This window comes from Montipora capricornis, chromosome 4 (genome assembly GCF_036669925.1).
Source record: "Montipora capricornis isolate CH-2021 chromosome 4, ASM3666992v2, whole genome shotgun sequence".
In the NCBI taxonomy this organism is placed as follows: Eukaryota; Metazoa; Cnidaria; class Anthozoa; order Scleractinia; family Acroporidae; genus Montipora; species Montipora capricornis.
This window is the reverse complement of record NC_090886.1, coordinates 24,253,779-24,270,531: the sequence shown is the minus strand read 5'-3', so window position 1 is coordinate 24,270,531 and position 16,753 is coordinate 24,253,779. Positions and strand designations below refer to the sequence as shown.

The window sequence follows — 16,753 nt, the reverse complement described above, 5'->3', positions numbered from 1 at the left end:
CCCCACTCCTTCCCAATTGCAAATAACAAGTCAGTGACTTCTGCTACGCAAGAAGCGTCTTTTAACTCCCCCGTATCTGTGTATGCAGAACGTACAGATATGGGAACTCCTTTATTGCCTATGTCACCTCCCTTGATATTGGTGCATATCCTTATGTATATTTATTATTATAGTTGATCTCTAGTAAATTTTATAAATTTCTGCATGTTTTTTATCTGTTATTTATCACGTAATTCAGTCGACCGACTGCTTGATGTTTTACTTAATTAACGACATCTCTCTCTCTTCGTCCTCACTTACACGAAGTTCCTACTACGAAAGGTGGGGAAAAAGGATGCAAAAAAGTCCCACGTTTACGATTTTGCTAGGAACCATTTGCTTTTTGAAAGCGCAACTGAGAAAACGCAAAGTACGCCCCTAAGCATACGGAAAAGAGGGCTATTCTCGTTCCCAGACGCCGCATCTCTTTAGGTAAGCGCGGAGAACGAGGATATCAGGCTGGCTCCGCGAATCCGGCGTTTATGTCAAGAATCTGAATCGGAAAAAAAGATATGTTTTGATATACACATTCGTTATTTAATTTTATACGGAGTGAAAATATACGGTCTCAAAATTTGTTCATTGGTATATAAGGAGAAAGGCATCAATGACACAACAAGATTTCTTCTCTAAATTAACGATTATCGTTAATTCGTAATTTGCTTTAAACTACTATTATCGTTAATTTAGGACACTGTGGCCCAGGGCTTGTGGTAGCACAGAAAATAAGGTAAAAAATCATATCCGTGGATTGGATTTGAACCCGGAGTTTCTACTCTAAAGGAACCGCTTTTTCCGCTTCACCACTGCAGATCAAGACACCGCACTCTCCCATAGAATATCACTGCTGAAGAGTAATTAGGCCTTAGCTAGATTAATAATTTAGGTCTAAGCTTTAATTTTAAAATGTTTAGCTTTGTCGTGAAGTTTGGAAACCGACCTTTTGCAGTGCTGAACATTGTTTGTTGCGGAGTGATAATACAGCATTATCAAACAATGTTTAAAATATTGTCCCTGAGCAGGTAGCAGTGTGCTGGTCAAGTGGTTAGGTGACGGGTTAATCAACATTCCCAGGTTCGATTTCCATGTCCATAAACTTGGGTTATCTTTTAAAAATATGACAGTTTCCCACACTTCATATCAAGCTTTCAGTCTTCTACATTGACGATAACAGTAAATTCAGAGAAACTTCTTTTAAAAATATGACTGTTTCCCACCATTCATATCAAGCTTTCAGTCTCCTAAATTGACGATGACAGTAAATTCGGAGAAAATTACGAATTAACGATAATCGTTAATTCAAGGTAGAGAATGGGTTACAATGACATCAGGTAGTGAGACATGGTTACTCAGCGATGCTGCGGCTCGGCTGCAAAGCTAGTAAACTAGCGAGCCAGGGAAAGATTGAACGATTCATCGTTGATCTCCCTCTACAAGACAGGAAGAAGTAAGAAAACAAGAGTGGCAGGCATCGGCATGGCAAGGAGCCTAAAAATTGCAGTCAAGCTATGTCACGCGTGACCAGTGCCCCACAAGACTGAAATGAACATTCAAATTCCTCTTCCGAGCTTCCGAGATTTGAATGGAATCTTGAAAATTTTTCTGAAAGTTGCCAAAAAAATGCACAATAACTGAACAATAATAATTCATCAAACCCTTGAAATAAGTTTCACTTTGCAAGTAACGTTTATGTTATAATAGAACGAAAGTCCAGAGCTAACTATTTTCGATAAAAAAGACTTTTAAAACTTACATTTGAAACTTGGATTTAAGTATTTTAATTGACAAGAGCAGTGGCTGCAAATGTCATCTGACTATTTTAAACTATTAGTCTTAGTTTTAATCACTTCTGTAGTTTTATTCTAAGAGGCAGGCTTCTTATACACTAAATAACTATTATTTTTACTTTATCTTGTGCCGGCATAGTCTTGATGATTGTAACTTGTTTTACGTGTCCCCAATTACCAGCAATGCTAAACCTTTGTTGACACATAAATAACGTTATTCGTTCATACATCTAAGGAAATATCCACGGAATTCAGAATCTCGAGAGCCAATTTGGCACGCAGATTTGAACTCTCAGTTCAAGTTTCAAAACAACTGGTCACACCTGACATAGCTTGACCGTAATGGATAGGTCACAGTCACAGAGCACGAGTAACGGACCTTTAGGGCGACAAAGTGGAACTCAGGAAAAAAAAAGAAAAGATCAAGGGAAAGGCCCAGAACAAAATGATTTAATGAATCACTGCAGCTTTGTAGGTTCAGCCAGGAATCGAACGGAAAGAGACAGAGATTTTCGGAAGAACGGTAAAAAGGGGTTCCTCTTCAGAAAGCGAATCCCTGACGATGCCGATGACAATGATGACATAGCGGAGTAAGCAGTTAGAACTCCGCAATGATTTGGAACAATTTTATGTTAAAACGAGCCCGCTTCAATGTAATTTACTTTTCTAGTCATAATCATATATATTTTGAACCTGTAGACTTGCAAAATGAAAACAAGATTGCAAAAAATTGATGGTCTGATTAAAGTCGATCTTGTCCGAAAAGCGAACTTGCTTCGTCGACAATAGAAGACAGATTCTCCGAAGCCATTGTACCGCTAAGCAGCATCGAACCGAGGTCTGTTGAGCTATCGACAATCAGTGGTCTTCCAGACAACGCATGTGTGACATGAGAGGAAAGCGGAGGTAGGGAGTCCAGTGAAAGAGTATCGTCTACACAGCTGAACATGTTATGAGGCAAACTAAGCATAGCACTCATATCTCTTTCGGGTTGAAACGAGCTTTCGGAGTAGTATTCGTTGTCACTTAACTTTTGCGTCGGTCGCACAAACGATGGCGGAGAATAAGACTGAGATAAAATCGAGCCTTCACTCGGGCACGTGTCAACAGAAGAGGCAAGACTGACGTCATTTGTGACATCAAAGCAGTTTGAATCCTTCGTGGCTTCATTCCCGGAACGTGTTTCGTCAATCTCCTGTGAATTCGTGTTCGAGGTGACGCTAAATCTGTTTTCACCAATAGAGCGTTTTGCGGCAGGAAGAGGTTTGTTCTTTGTCTTGGTTTTAGTAGCGAAAGATTTCTTTAACTTTTTCTGTTGCTTCTCGTGTTCTCTGCAAGGGAGATGTTTTCTAAGACAAACTTTTTGGTTAAAGGTCCTTTGGCAGGTGTCGCATTTGAATGGTTTGCTGTCTGAGTGAATTATCTTGTGTTGCTTAAAGTGATCTGGCCTCTTGAAGGCTTTTCCACAAACCTAAAAAGAGAAAGAAATCACTTGCATCAGCAAGAATTTTATTTGGCCGTCCTTACACTAAATATCCTAAACCATTTGATTCTAAGGTACGTGCCCTTTTCGATCCCAGAGCCCTCAGTTTCTTCATCGACGACGTGACCAAAAGAAACGAATAGCTCTCGGGACGAGAATGCAGGGCGCGCAGAACTGTCACAAAAATACGATGCATTATCTCTGAAGCCGTATATTTTAACCCCTAAATCATTATATACCGCCAGTCAGGATACGAACCAATCCGTGACTTGAGAGCACACAATACTGGTAACTCTTGAAAATGACAAGTGGAGAGTGTCAAAACAAGGTTGGGTCCATTGCAGACAGCTAGCAGCAGTTCTTACCTCACAAACAAAAGGTTTATCGCTTGAATGCGAAATAACATGCATCTTGAGGCCGTACGACTTGGCGAACATCTTGCCACAGATGTGACACTTGTGTTGACGGATGCCAGTATGTTTGGTGGTGTGAGTCCGGAGACTGGAGCAGTGCGTGAAAGCAGCATCACAGTATTCACACTTGTACGGTTTTTCGCCCGTATGACGCCTCCGGTGCTCTTTCAGAGAACCTATAAACAAATGTGAATAAGACGATACAATCAATAAGAGAAATCGAACAGAGCGATCTTACACGCCACATCGAAAAAAAAACACTTCTTGGTAATGGTTGGTAATGCATGAGTTATGACTTTTAGAATATATGAAATTTCATATATTTAGCTGCGGAATAGAATGAAATGAAGGTTGGAGAGACCATCGCAGTTAGTTGAGCAACTAAAGCAGTTGCACAGGAAGCCCAAACAATCCACGCCTGAACGGCATTCGAATCCATGACGGCGCGATTGCACTGCACTTGCTCTACCATTATGTTACGTTTTACGGGATAAAACACGAGCTCGTATTATTTGACCAGCTCCCAGATCAATTAAAGCACTGAGTAGCTCAAGCCAGCACTTTATTTCAGGTTTAGCCTCCACAAGTTCGACAAGAATTTTTTTCAAAACTAATTTCATATCGAAACTTCAGTTCAGTTGATTTTTTTTTTATCACACTCATCTACAATATAGGCTCGATTGACCGGTCAACACTCATGGCCATCCCTCAAACTGACATTTTCCTTATTATTCAACTTACACGACGTAGAATCTACTTCAAAGACACAAATATTTCAAAAACGCAGAGAAGATTCAGAATAGACGAGGCAGAGAGTCGAAGTCGGATCGATGGCTTCTCGTTACAATTTCGGATATCCACCAGACAAACGACACAAGCTCCCAGAAAATCGAATGTTTTAAGAGCATTGACATATCAGGTGAAGCTATGATCCTCGCAGTTATGGACGCATGCGTAGGAGAAGCATGAAGGCGAGGATCATAGCTTTACTAGTAAGATTTCATATCCGCACTTCATTTCGTTCATTAGTATTGACATAGTGGTACCCAGCAAAACAACTGAAAGCTATTAAACCGTTTTCAAAGTGGTTTTTAGACAAAAACTGTAGAAAGGACTGTCACCTCTCCCGGATAACCCGGGAGATTCCAGATTTTGGACCGAGTATCCTGATATCAAGATTACGATCTGTAAATCTCCCGATTAATCGCCGACGTTTGTCCTTTCTAGTGAGAATCGACTTTAACAACAATAAAATTTAAAATACTTTGTGTTTTTTTGAGTTATTTTAACATCGATAATAACAAAATTCAAACGTTTATTTTCCTCATAAACTCAGAAAACACGTTCTTGCAAGCCTTGTTATTGACTGATTGGAATTTGAGTAATGTGATTGGTCCGAAATAAACCAATCAAATCAAATGTTACAAAGTCAATGACATCTTTTTCGCGCGCTTTTTGACTTTTGCCTAGGTTGTGTGACAGTGTACTTTCTTTTTGCGTAAAAGACGCAATATGACTTCACCAGAAACGGCGTCAACAATGTGACGTCATCTATCATCCAATCCCATCCCTTTCAATTCTCAATATTTTACGAGTTTGGGGGTTGACAGCCCTTAGCCTTAGAAACGCTATTTCTTCTTATTCTGCCTGTTTTCATTCTTTTTACAGCGGTAAGCTTGTTATATTAAGAAGGGATATTGCGTTGTGTAATTGTAACGAAATGTCTCATGTCATTTTGAGGCGTGCCCGTGCGGGTTAACGTGATTGACCAGTCGTTTTGTGCGCCAGCGTTCCTCCACGCACACCACGGATCACTGGTGCAGCCAATTGTATTTTCCACCAATTAGAAAGTCGCCTGCCTGCCAAGTACAGAATACAGTTGGCTGAATACAAAATACAATTGCGACGGGTGCTACGTCACAGACAAACGACGCGGACAGTGATCCAGTAGCCTCCCACGCAGACGTCCTTAGGGTTTCGTCACGCATTTCGTGGGGGAGGAAATGCGTGACGAAACCCTAAGGACGTCTGCGTGGGAGGCTAGTGATCCAGCCGTTCGTTGGGAGGAGGATGTTAATCGCACTCCCAAAATGGCTGCAAATCGAGCCTATATACAATATTGCCGCTCAAGGAACTTTCTTCTCCATTTGAATCTCGCGCCGAACTGCCAAAATAAGGGGGCTGTCATGTGCAATGGCCTTGATAACAGACAAATCTCAATTCTTTCAGGTGCGCTCCGACTTTGTCTTGAACTGGCCGGGCTTGATCACATTGTTGGGCCAAACATTTCCCTCCAAAATCGTCCTTTGGCTTATCACGAAAATAACGATTGATTACGAGTCGATACCGCCCACTGCAGAACTTTTCTAGCTTTTTAGAGCATGAGAAGGCTGAGGGAACTCTTTTACTCGAAGAACTGCGTAAGAAGCATCTAACAGTAAAGAGAGTCTGAGAGAAGTTTTCAGTTGCTCATACACGAGGCTATAGAATATAACTCTTATAAATGAAGACCTGAACTAAACTGTAAATAAGTTCGAGAGTCACTCAAGATGGTAAATGTTGGTGTTTTCTAACTTACCGGTTTTAAATAAGCCACTCATTTACCAGTTCTTTACATAATTATTATAAATGTTATCTCGTTAAAAAACGAAACAGGACTGAGATGGTTATCAACAACCTCGTCCCCAGGCTCACCATTGTAGTTGAGACGACAAAGAGAGACCCTGGGAACGAGGTTGGATTCCAAAAGGACGCAAATTCAGTGACAAAACATAGTATTATCAAAATTATATGAGGCGGATCAACATTGACTGATGTTGGACGGATCTACTATGCGAAGGAAATGCGGTGAATCTTGTCAAATAAAATGAAAGACATACATTTTGAACTATGGGATGTAAAGACCCTAAGTTGGACTGGCCGTGGCATTCGAAAGCAATTTTAGCAGTTGCAACGGAAGCCTAAAAAAATTCAGGCATGAAAGGGTTTATTATTAAGCTGCACTGCTCTCCTATCTGAGCCATCTCGGGCCATCTGGGACCTGGTCAATTGCAAATTCGTACAATGTCGACCCCGAACGAGATAAATGAATTATTGCGAAATATATGAAAGACATAAATATTTTTGGATGTACTCACGTTGACGAGCAAACATCCTGTGGCAAATATCGCATTCAAATTCCTTGATTCCAGTATGGACCACGGAGTGTCTCTTTAAATAGGCCTTTTGGGTGAAGACTGCATCACATTCAGGGCATTTATGGGATCGCTCTTTCGGCTTTTTAGAGTGAAGAAGTTTGTGTTTCTCCAGGGAACTGATTGTCAGACAAATCTGATGACACTCGTCACAGCGGTACAGCTTGCAACAGTCTATGAAGCAACAGTTGAACAACTTTACAACTTCATCACTGGCCATACCTTTGTGACTTTGTAACTGTTGTGACCATTATGTTCTTTCACGTTCACAAGAATTAATATACAATATATATATTGAGACGTAACTGCAGAATACCCTGCCATTTTGAAGCCGCACCTCTGAAGAGGCTGGATACGGCGATACGCAGTGTAAAATACCACTCATCCCCTAGTAATGTTCTAAGGATATTCTGAAGTGGATACACGGATACGCAATGGAAAATAAAAACGAGGCATATCACATGCTTGTTTCTTCTTTTCATAGTGATTCATATTTTCTCAATAAAATTTTTGTAGCCTTTGCTCTGTCTGGTTCATGGCTGTATCACATGCTTGTTTTTGTGTCTTGATGGGCCAACGAAGAAGTAGTTAAGGTATACTTCAAAAGGTCATTCATTCCCGGTGTCTAGCTTTGAAGCGGAAGGGTATTCTGCAGTTCACAGACACAAGCATAGGCACAAGCAATGTACGCAGACTCAATGAAATAAATGTATTTATTATATAAACACCAGTGAAATACTAAGTGAGCTTTCGCGCGAAAACATATCTTCACACGTGAAAAGATTACTGTTGCTATGATTACATACAAAAATCGTGCCTTTCGATGCCTTTCGTGAAATGATTTAGTATTCCACTGGTGTTAATATAATAAATAGAATATTACATGGCCGCTTGGAGATATAGAGAATATTTCATGGAAAGTGCGGGCGTACGGTATTTACGCACGAGTTGTTGACGTATCAGAAACTTTACATGTGGTATTGTGTTTATTGTATACATACTGATAAAGTCTTGTTTATCGTCTTTACTGACAAACCACGACAAAACTCTGTTACACGACTTCAAGTCAAAAACTCATGCAAAGATTATAACATAGGCTTAACTTTGTGCCAGAAATTTGACATTAAAGCAAGCAAAGAATGTGAAAATATTATTTCAAATGTCCCTCAATACTTGAAACAAGGCATCTTAAACTTGAAGGCTCATAATCCTCTCCGTCTTTACGTTTCACAGAACGAATAAAGTCCGAAAGGTGCTTGTTTAATTCTGCGGCCTCTATCTTTTGCACTTCTCAACCGTCGCTATTTCCGTTCCTCAAACGTTTTCAGCAATTTCACATCTCGTTTCGTTTTCTCTTTCGTGTTCTTGTTTTCGAGACTTTCCACGTAATCCTCGACCGAAGTATCGTGATCAACAAACGTTTTCTCGTTCATGTTTTTAAGCTTCGACACTTGTGAAGGCTTAAAATTTCTCAAACAAGCGAAACACTGCCAGCTGAATTACATGTAACTCAAACGGGCACAACATTAGTTTATCTAGATGTGCCCCGCTCCTCTCCTTCAATGTACCATGTAAAATAATTTAAGTGTTGTAATTTGTATTGTGTGTTTATTTATTTATTAATCTATATCTTCTTAATTATGTATTATTTAGGGATTGGGGGAACAAATAAAAATAAATAAATAAATAAAAATAAATGCAAATCACCTTGTTACGGCTCACACGTCAAAAAACATGATGCGCGGCACCTGATTGGACGTATCGTTTTCCTCACACGTGGAAAAAGCGATACGCGATATTTGATTGGCTGTTGGGTTCTTAGACCAGCTTGTGATGTTGCTTGTGAACCGAATTTATTTCGCGCCAGTGGGTAAATCTCAGTATGTATCTAAATTTCTCTTCTCGTGTTGAAAAATATTTCAATCGTTCGCTGCGCTCCGTCGTGAAATATCTTTCAACACTCGAAGAGAAATGTTGTATTTCCGCGCGGCCCTGTAATATCGTCTATATATTTGAAGTGCGAGTTATAGACAAAAGAGAGGAGTGATCCTCGCATTCATCTGAACAATTTAAGGACGTTCGCGCGAAAATTTTTCAACATCGATTTTTTTCTGAAACTTTAACCACTGTAAGATAATGAGTTAGTTATGTCAGAAATGTAAAAAAAATGGGGGGTCACCGACTTCGTTTTGGAGAGAACATGCCCGGAAAAACACCGAAAATGTGACAAAATCGGGCTTCGTTAGCGAATAAGGCCAGTGTCTGTAAACCCAAATATATTGGAATTAAATCTTTGAAGTGAAATCTTCTCTGCCAAATATTGTTTAAGTGGACTTATAAAGTGAATTTAGTCAACTGGTGAGGTTCCTTAAAGATCAAGTTCGCATTTAGCGACCACAGTTTCACGCGCCTTGCAGCCGCAAGATGGCAGGATTTGATGTCCCGTGAGCAGAAATCTTGAATTTTTTTTAACTTCCCACATTGATTTTTTGTTCATTTTTGGACAACGTGGAGATAATTGTAAATAAAATCCGTTTCTGGAAAGAAAAATAGGGGTCACCGAACGTCCAAGACCGTTAAATCCAGGCAAAGCTATAGCAATGCCCTTTTACCCTATCATTTCTCATTTTATTACTTAGCGCGCGCGCTCGTGTATGACGTGGCGTGTGCATTTGCGTGCGCAGTAAGGATGCGCAGAAACAATTGGCGCGAACGTCCTTAAGCAATAAAACTGTCTCTTATAGACACCCGAAAACTTCAGTTGCCTTCAACAGGATTCAAACCCACGGCCTGTATGATGCAGGTGCAATGCTCTACCAATTGACCTATAAAGTCACTCAGTTGGGAGCAGGTCAATATGTTCCCGTGAAAGGACTCGAATAATGAAATAAAAATTATTTGAAGTGCGGGTTATAGACGAAACAGAGAAGTAATCAGTGGAGTGCGGATCATTGGTGACACTAATTAGGATGAAAGACTCTGATGAACAACACGTTAATATATCTGTGTATGTTGCTTGGGCTTTCTGCTTACATTACTAATAAAAACAAGCATTTACGAAGCAAAGACTTACGGGACTACAGGAGCCGCGGAGTATGTTTGAAAGTGGGGCGGGGGGGGGGGGGGTGAGTGTAAGGGGAAGGAGGAGAGGTGTAGGAGTGTAGGAGGAAACAACAACATAGGGAAAGAGTGGGGGAGGGGGGTTCCCTCTCGGAGGCCCCTGGACTAGAGCCAAACCGGTGTCATGACAATCACCTCTGCTTCCAACCTCTGCCATCATATGAGCGCTGAGTATTCCATGTTACATGTACAAAATTAATATTACCTGGTCTTGACTCAAAGTGTTTCCTCAATTCATCCCAATGAGAGAACCTCATTCCACAACCCTTGCAACCACAGCAGAACTTAGGAATATTCTTGCCACTGGCTGAAAAAATTGAGACAGCATATGGTTTACATTTTATGCCCCGAGACCCAGAGGTAGCTCGCGCCTTTGGGCCTTTGGTGCTTGCAAGGTACCTTGCGGCGCCAAAAATATCATGTCCGGTGCTTTCAGAGATACGTCCGCTATTTTACAAACATTTTGAAAACCTTGAAAACATAGTAATTGATCGTTTGATTTACATGTAACCCACTGACTCCTGGGAGTGATTACATCGCAATATCACATAAATGTACACTGTTACATGTATGGAAACTTCAAGTCCAGTTGACATTTTACAAGTTCAATACCGTGGTATTCAATACCCTGGTTCTTACATGCCGGTATGTGGCTTTTACTAGTATCTTTACTAATGAATTCCTTTCAACACTTACTGCATGATGACTGGGTGGCAGTTGATGATTGCTCAGTTTGACCATTCTCATCATTCACGTCAGGATCCTCTATTCCTGCATCAATGGTAAATGTAGGGCCAACTTGAGGGAGATCTTTGGATGCCTAAAGAAGGATAAGAAACAAAGCTCTTTTTGGCTACCTGCTCTATGCACCAGGGAGAAGACCATTGGTGTAATGGGCAAAGGCAAGCCTGCAAATAATTTTTTGCTATAAGCCTGTCATATGTCAGGCCAGGGGCAAGGTTTGACCTGACATGCAGCCATATGGTTGGACACAAGTGGAATGCGTGTGCCAGATCACTTTATAAATTGCCCGGCGTCTTGTTTTTATTTTTTTAAAATTTTGAAAACGTTTTCAAATGGTTCGATCTTTTGCAATATCTGTAGCCGTTGGAAGCCAAAACATGGTAGCCTGCTATTTGATTGACAGGAAAATCCTTGTATTTCGTGATTTAACGTCAGACCTAAAAGTATTTATGCTCTAGCATGATCGGAATCACGTGCAATGTCTTCTGAAGTACAGGAAGACACCACTGTTGCTATTCAAATTACTCTTCAGTCGCTTTCGGAGGAATTTTAAAAGAATCTATCCATGGGTAAATAACTGCTTTTCTCCACAAGACGAAGTATTAATAAAGAATCAAAATAGCCGCAGGTGATGGTCACGCGTGACACGGTTTGGGCAAATGGGAACTAGAGAGGTGGTTTATATATTTGTCTTAAGTTTACAACATTTCAAGCCGTTAACTTCTTTTACTGTGCGGTTTCGAATTTGTTTTTTGTTGCGTGACAATGAAAACGATCTAAACATACGCGCACTGCCCAATGCTGTTTTGACGATATTGCTGCTTTTGTTTTGCCATTCAATTCTATGATGTTGCTTTTTTTTTTGTCATTCTAGTTGAACAAAATACAATGTACAAATCCTGAAATGTTTCAGCTGTTGTTTGTACATACGCAATAACGTTAACTTTTCTAATTTAGTAGTCGCAAAATCTTATCAGTCCGATGCATAAAAACACAAGCAACATGCATTTGTGGAACAATACCCTTGTTGATTCCACAGTACATTGTAGTGTTATTTAATCAGTGTAAATGAGTTTTCGGGAATTTTGAAATCCGAATTGCATGAATATGGGCAGGAGTGTTTACATTTTCGGCGTAGCGCTACAAGTAAGATGATGTGAAAAGCAAGCTGCAAATGTAAACAAATCAAAATGAAACTTAGCCACTTAGCCATTATGCATTACGGCCATATATTCAAAGGCCACCTTTGCATTTGGCTATCTTGAGTGAAAATAATTCGCATTGTAACAGAAGACCCCGGTCAGACTGATTTGTTGGCCAGTGAAAACCTCAAATTTACCAGACAAATGTCCGATGACCGGCGCTTATTTGCAGGCTTGCAAAGGTAAATACATTTTAAATGGAACTATGAGCATTTTTCTCTAATAAGACAATTAAGTTGCTGACATTTTCTCATGGAAGCTCTATGTGAGGTAAAACTAATGCACTTTCCTAACTTATTTCTGAAGGCTAGAATAGGGGAGAGTCCGCAGGAAGACTCCTATCATGCTATAAACATTCTTGTACAACGCTGGAGCTGTCCTTCCTGATATTGAAAGACTGAACTTCCCTCCACTGTAGCTCTCATTTTCACTACTTGGCATTATTCCACCAAGAAGTTCTTAAAATTGCTATCCAAGAAGTACTGTTACAGTGTATCCTTATTACGATTTGTTTACCATTTCCTTCTGTTGCCCTTGTTTTTTTCTCTTAGGTTTTCTCTTCTGATGTGAAAATTCCTCATCACTGCCACTTGAATCTTCTGGTATGTATGATGAGTCAGACAACTCATCAACCTCATCATCGCCATCACCATCATCGTCATCATCATAATCGTCATCTTCACCTTCATCACCATCTTTATTTTCATCTTCATCTTCATGATTGTGATCCTCATCGATATCATTGTCCACAACAGTACATTCTGACACGTTATCAAAAACAAAACAAAAAAGAGTGAAGGGCTTTCCACTGTATCAACACCAACTGAAGGAACCTTATTGACCATAATTGGTCAGAATTAACCAGCAAAGGCCTCAAAAGTGAATTGTGCTTTCATCTCTTTCTTTGCTTTGACCACAAATACTCAACTCTTGAATTAGCCTGAGCACTATAATGAACAATGACATTGTATAATTTATTGTTTGTAAATCAAGGAGGATGTTACACTGTACCTCACAAGGTCAAAGGGATAGGTAAATGTAGAGGCATACAACACCCTCACAGGTAAATATAAAATGAGAAAGCATTTGGCCAATTTCTCGTCCATATGGAAGTGGGACACTACAACAGTACAGAGTGCAAGAAATGCAAAGAGTGTGCAAAAAGCCCCAGGTTTACAAATTGTCTCACCTGCCTTGTGGCAATCTTTAATGTGCCGAGTGATGTCATCATACATCACAAAACAGAAAGGACATGATGACAACACCTCTCGATCAACATCTCTTATGATGGGAACATGGTTTACAAATGCATCTACATCAATATCCAAATCTTTTTCTGGTCCAATAGGGTTTTCCTCAACAACTTCTGAAAGTCTCCATTTAGACTTATCCTTTTTCTTGTTGGTTGATGAAGCATTCTTATTTTTGATTAAAGTTCTTCTTGGCACTTTTTGGTTTTGTTTATTACTTTGTGCTTTTCTCTTTCTGTTCTCTCTCCATCTTAGTTGCAGTAAAACTTTATCATTTTTCTGCTCTGCACTTCGCACATGACCATCTTCATCTGATGACCCATCCTCTGAGTCTGACCTTGATGACACTTCTTTGTAGACCCTCTTCACTCCATTTCTTTTCCTTTGCTTTCTAGTTTGACATAACACAGTGAATCAGAAATTAAAACAAATCCATTGCTATTAATTTTATTACCATATGTATCACGATTTTCTTTACACTAAGAGGTCAGAATTCTGCTTTGTTTACAATGTAAATAAAATTCTTTGTAGAAATTTGGTTGTCATGCAGAAATGATTCTCAACATCTAGTAGTTAATACCATCAAATTATGACTTCCAATTATTTAAAGGGGACATAGTTGAGTGGACATACAATGATTGTAGATGCTGTTAACCCATTCACACCAAGACTGCTCCCAGTTGACGAGTAAAATCATCTGGCATTAGACGAAGTAAAATCAATAAGACTCATTCTCATGTGGACAAGTGTTAATTTATTAGAGAGGCTAAGCATGGCGTTTACGGCCAACAGCAAATGGGAAACGGCAGGCTCCTGCTTATCGTAAAAAAGTGAAAATTCTTTCAGTTTAACTTGTCTCGTTCCTTTGAGAAGTTGCTTGATATCTGGAGCTAACAGGACACAAATGAGCTAATATTATGTGATTTACATTTGATTTACATTTTTGGCAAAACCCTAACTTCACTCCACGTTTGCCATTTGGCATGAACGTCATGCTGAACCTCCCTATTATTGTAATTGAAATGTTTAAGTCTATCAAATTTAAGATCTCTTTCAGCTTGAATAATACAGTATCTGGCTTTAGGGAAGCAAATTCTTCAAGAAAAAAAAAGGATCATACCTTTTAACTACTAAAACTTCAGAGGTGAGGTTATCTTCACCATCTTCATCCTATAAGAAAAGCAAAATAAACTTATAATGTACAGCTGTATATCAAAATTTCATTTACTTGAACTGCAGACTGGACATGAAATGAACGTTAGAAAGATCACTGCAGTTAGAAAGGCTATCTAAGCAGTTGCAAGCAAGCAAAAAAATCTAGGATTGTGTGCAACTAGCTTCAAGCCTGGATTTTTTGGGGTTAAGTTGCTTTTCTAACCACTTTAACTGCATGTTACAATGTACCTTGGGAGGCAGGCTGGCTGGGTAGTCAGGATTCTAGACAATTTTAAATTAATGGAGACATTCTATTTATGGGTAAAATCACCAGATGTTGGAAAGAGAATATAATAATAAGTGTCACCCTTTGGGGTTTAAGGGATAAATCCAAAGTTCCCAGGTTCTAGTCCAGCTCTGACTACCAACTGGAGTTGTCCTGGATAATCCCTGACATACATGGCTGTGCTTGTAAATAGCCGTCCAACTGGTCTACTGAACCTTCCAATTGCAGATTGTTCACATGTTCCTTCCTGAGAGTGAGACTTAAACATGTAGACAACTTTACTCGTAAATATTCACCGCTTTAGGGGTGAATGGGCTAACATTTTGCGGATTTTTTTCTCATTTTATTCATTAGGAAGAAACTACCCTGCCATAGCCACAAACACTGGCACTTCCACTGCCACAGCTACTGCCACTACTATCCTTATATATAGGGAAGATATCTGTTGACAAACACTTCTGTGAAATTTCGCTTATCAAAGCCAAGACAGCATTACTTAACATCACTTCTTTTATACAGCAATCAACTGACAGGGTCAATTGGACGAAACTAGTTTTAGAGCACATCTGTAAAATTAATTAGTGTTGAAAGTATAGATCTGAAATAGGCTTTTCTTGATTAAAGTGCTGTTTATAAACATTGCTTTAGTTATTCAAATGTACCAACCACAGAAACAAAAGATCGTTTGTTTTGACAGCCAAGGAGGCTCTGGTTGGCACATAAGTGACAAAAGGTGACGTCAACAATATCTTTGCTATACGCATTACACTCAACTGGATTCTTCCCTTAGAGGCCTTTTGCAACCATAGGGAATAGCCATAGGCAGCCCAAGCTCGCGTCACTACAGACAGCCGTTGAGAATTTAAACGCGTTATAAGACTTTGTATGGGAAATAAAATACAGTCGATTATGAAGCCTAAAAAATGCTCAATTTAACGTTCAATCAATAAAATGAATCAAAATGACTCACCTCTGGTGTATTCTTGTGCCTTTCGGAGCTTATTTTACAGTTTCGGGAAGTCCGTGTTTTCAATGTTCTAAGACTTCGTCTTAGACTGTATTTTATTTCCCATACAAAAATAGACTATATTAGACTGTATTTTATTTCCCATACAAGGTCTTATAACGCGTTTAAATTCTCAACGGCTGTCTGTAGTGACGCGAGCTTGGGCTGCCTATGGAATAACTACAGAATATAGGGTCGTTTATTTGCAAATCATAGACAAACACAAGTGCCTATACTGGCCTTTTTCGATATATTAAAATTCAGCTTGAAAGAGAGGTTTAGAGGACAAAGGAAAGTGGATGATATGCAAATATTTTTCACATTCATTCCAAGGTGTTTCTATTGTTTTTGTCCTCATTGCCTCACTATCAAGCGGAATAATTATTTGATACATTGTGATGTGCTGATCCCAAATAATTCGCATATGGTAGCCCTGTGTCGCTCCCAATGCAAAGAATCCGTTTTGGTCTTTTCTATTGGACGCAAGACTTAAGGAAGAAGCTAAAAGAATAGGAAACGATTTTATTATATTTTTTATACGATTCATCAACTTACTGGTACAGGGCTCTTTCTCTCGCACTGCTCGGATAGTTTCTCGATTATTGAGTGCAGTTTCAACCTAAGGGATTTCATAAAACACGCGTTAGCTGTTAAAGACAACGTTTACGTAAAATCTTACAAACGAAATACATTTAACAGTCAACACTCCCTACCCACGGTTGCGTGTAATTGCAATATCCGCCGCCATGTTGTTATGACCTTCAAGTTGTTCCAGTCCTAAACTAAAATATTTTGACCAAGATAGAATGGGTACTAAATTAATCAAAGATGGAGGCCTGAGAGGATCAAAACAAGAAGCGGAAGTTGATGGAATGAATACAGTACCTAATGCTATGGAAACTCACAAGGCAAAACTGCTTCAAATTTTAGAAGATGCACTGGTAAGATTGCTTTAAGTAGCATAATTATGCCATCGTTTAGCCCCTTGCCATTTTCCTTTAGAAGAAAATTTGAAGTTGTCAATCCTTTGATCATGAAAACTGATTTCCTTGCCATCTCAGTTGTAAAAAGAAA

At 39.4% G+C, this 16,753-nt stretch overlaps 1 protein-coding gene across 1 annotated transcript; it reads right to left on the bottom strand.

Moving 5' to 3' along the window:
• Nucleotides 1–554: 554 nt before the first annotated feature.
• On the bottom strand, nt 555–16,442 carry LOC138045797 (uncharacterized). Its single transcript, XM_068892422.1, has 10 exons — nt 16,393–16,442; nt 16,235–16,298; nt 14,353–14,402; nt 13,172–13,623; nt 12,499–12,743; nt 10,733–10,856; nt 10,242–10,343; nt 6,860–7,090; nt 3,675–3,898; nt 555–3,297 (listed from the first exon to the last, which is right to left on the bottom strand). Exons 1-10 carry the CDS (start codon nt 16,425–16,427, stop codon nt 2,569–2,571), a joined length of 2,256 nt encoding a protein of 751 aa, XP_068748523.1. The 5' UTR covers nt 16,428–16,442; the 3' UTR covers nt 555–2,568.
• Nucleotides 16,443–16,753: the final 311 nt, after the last annotated feature.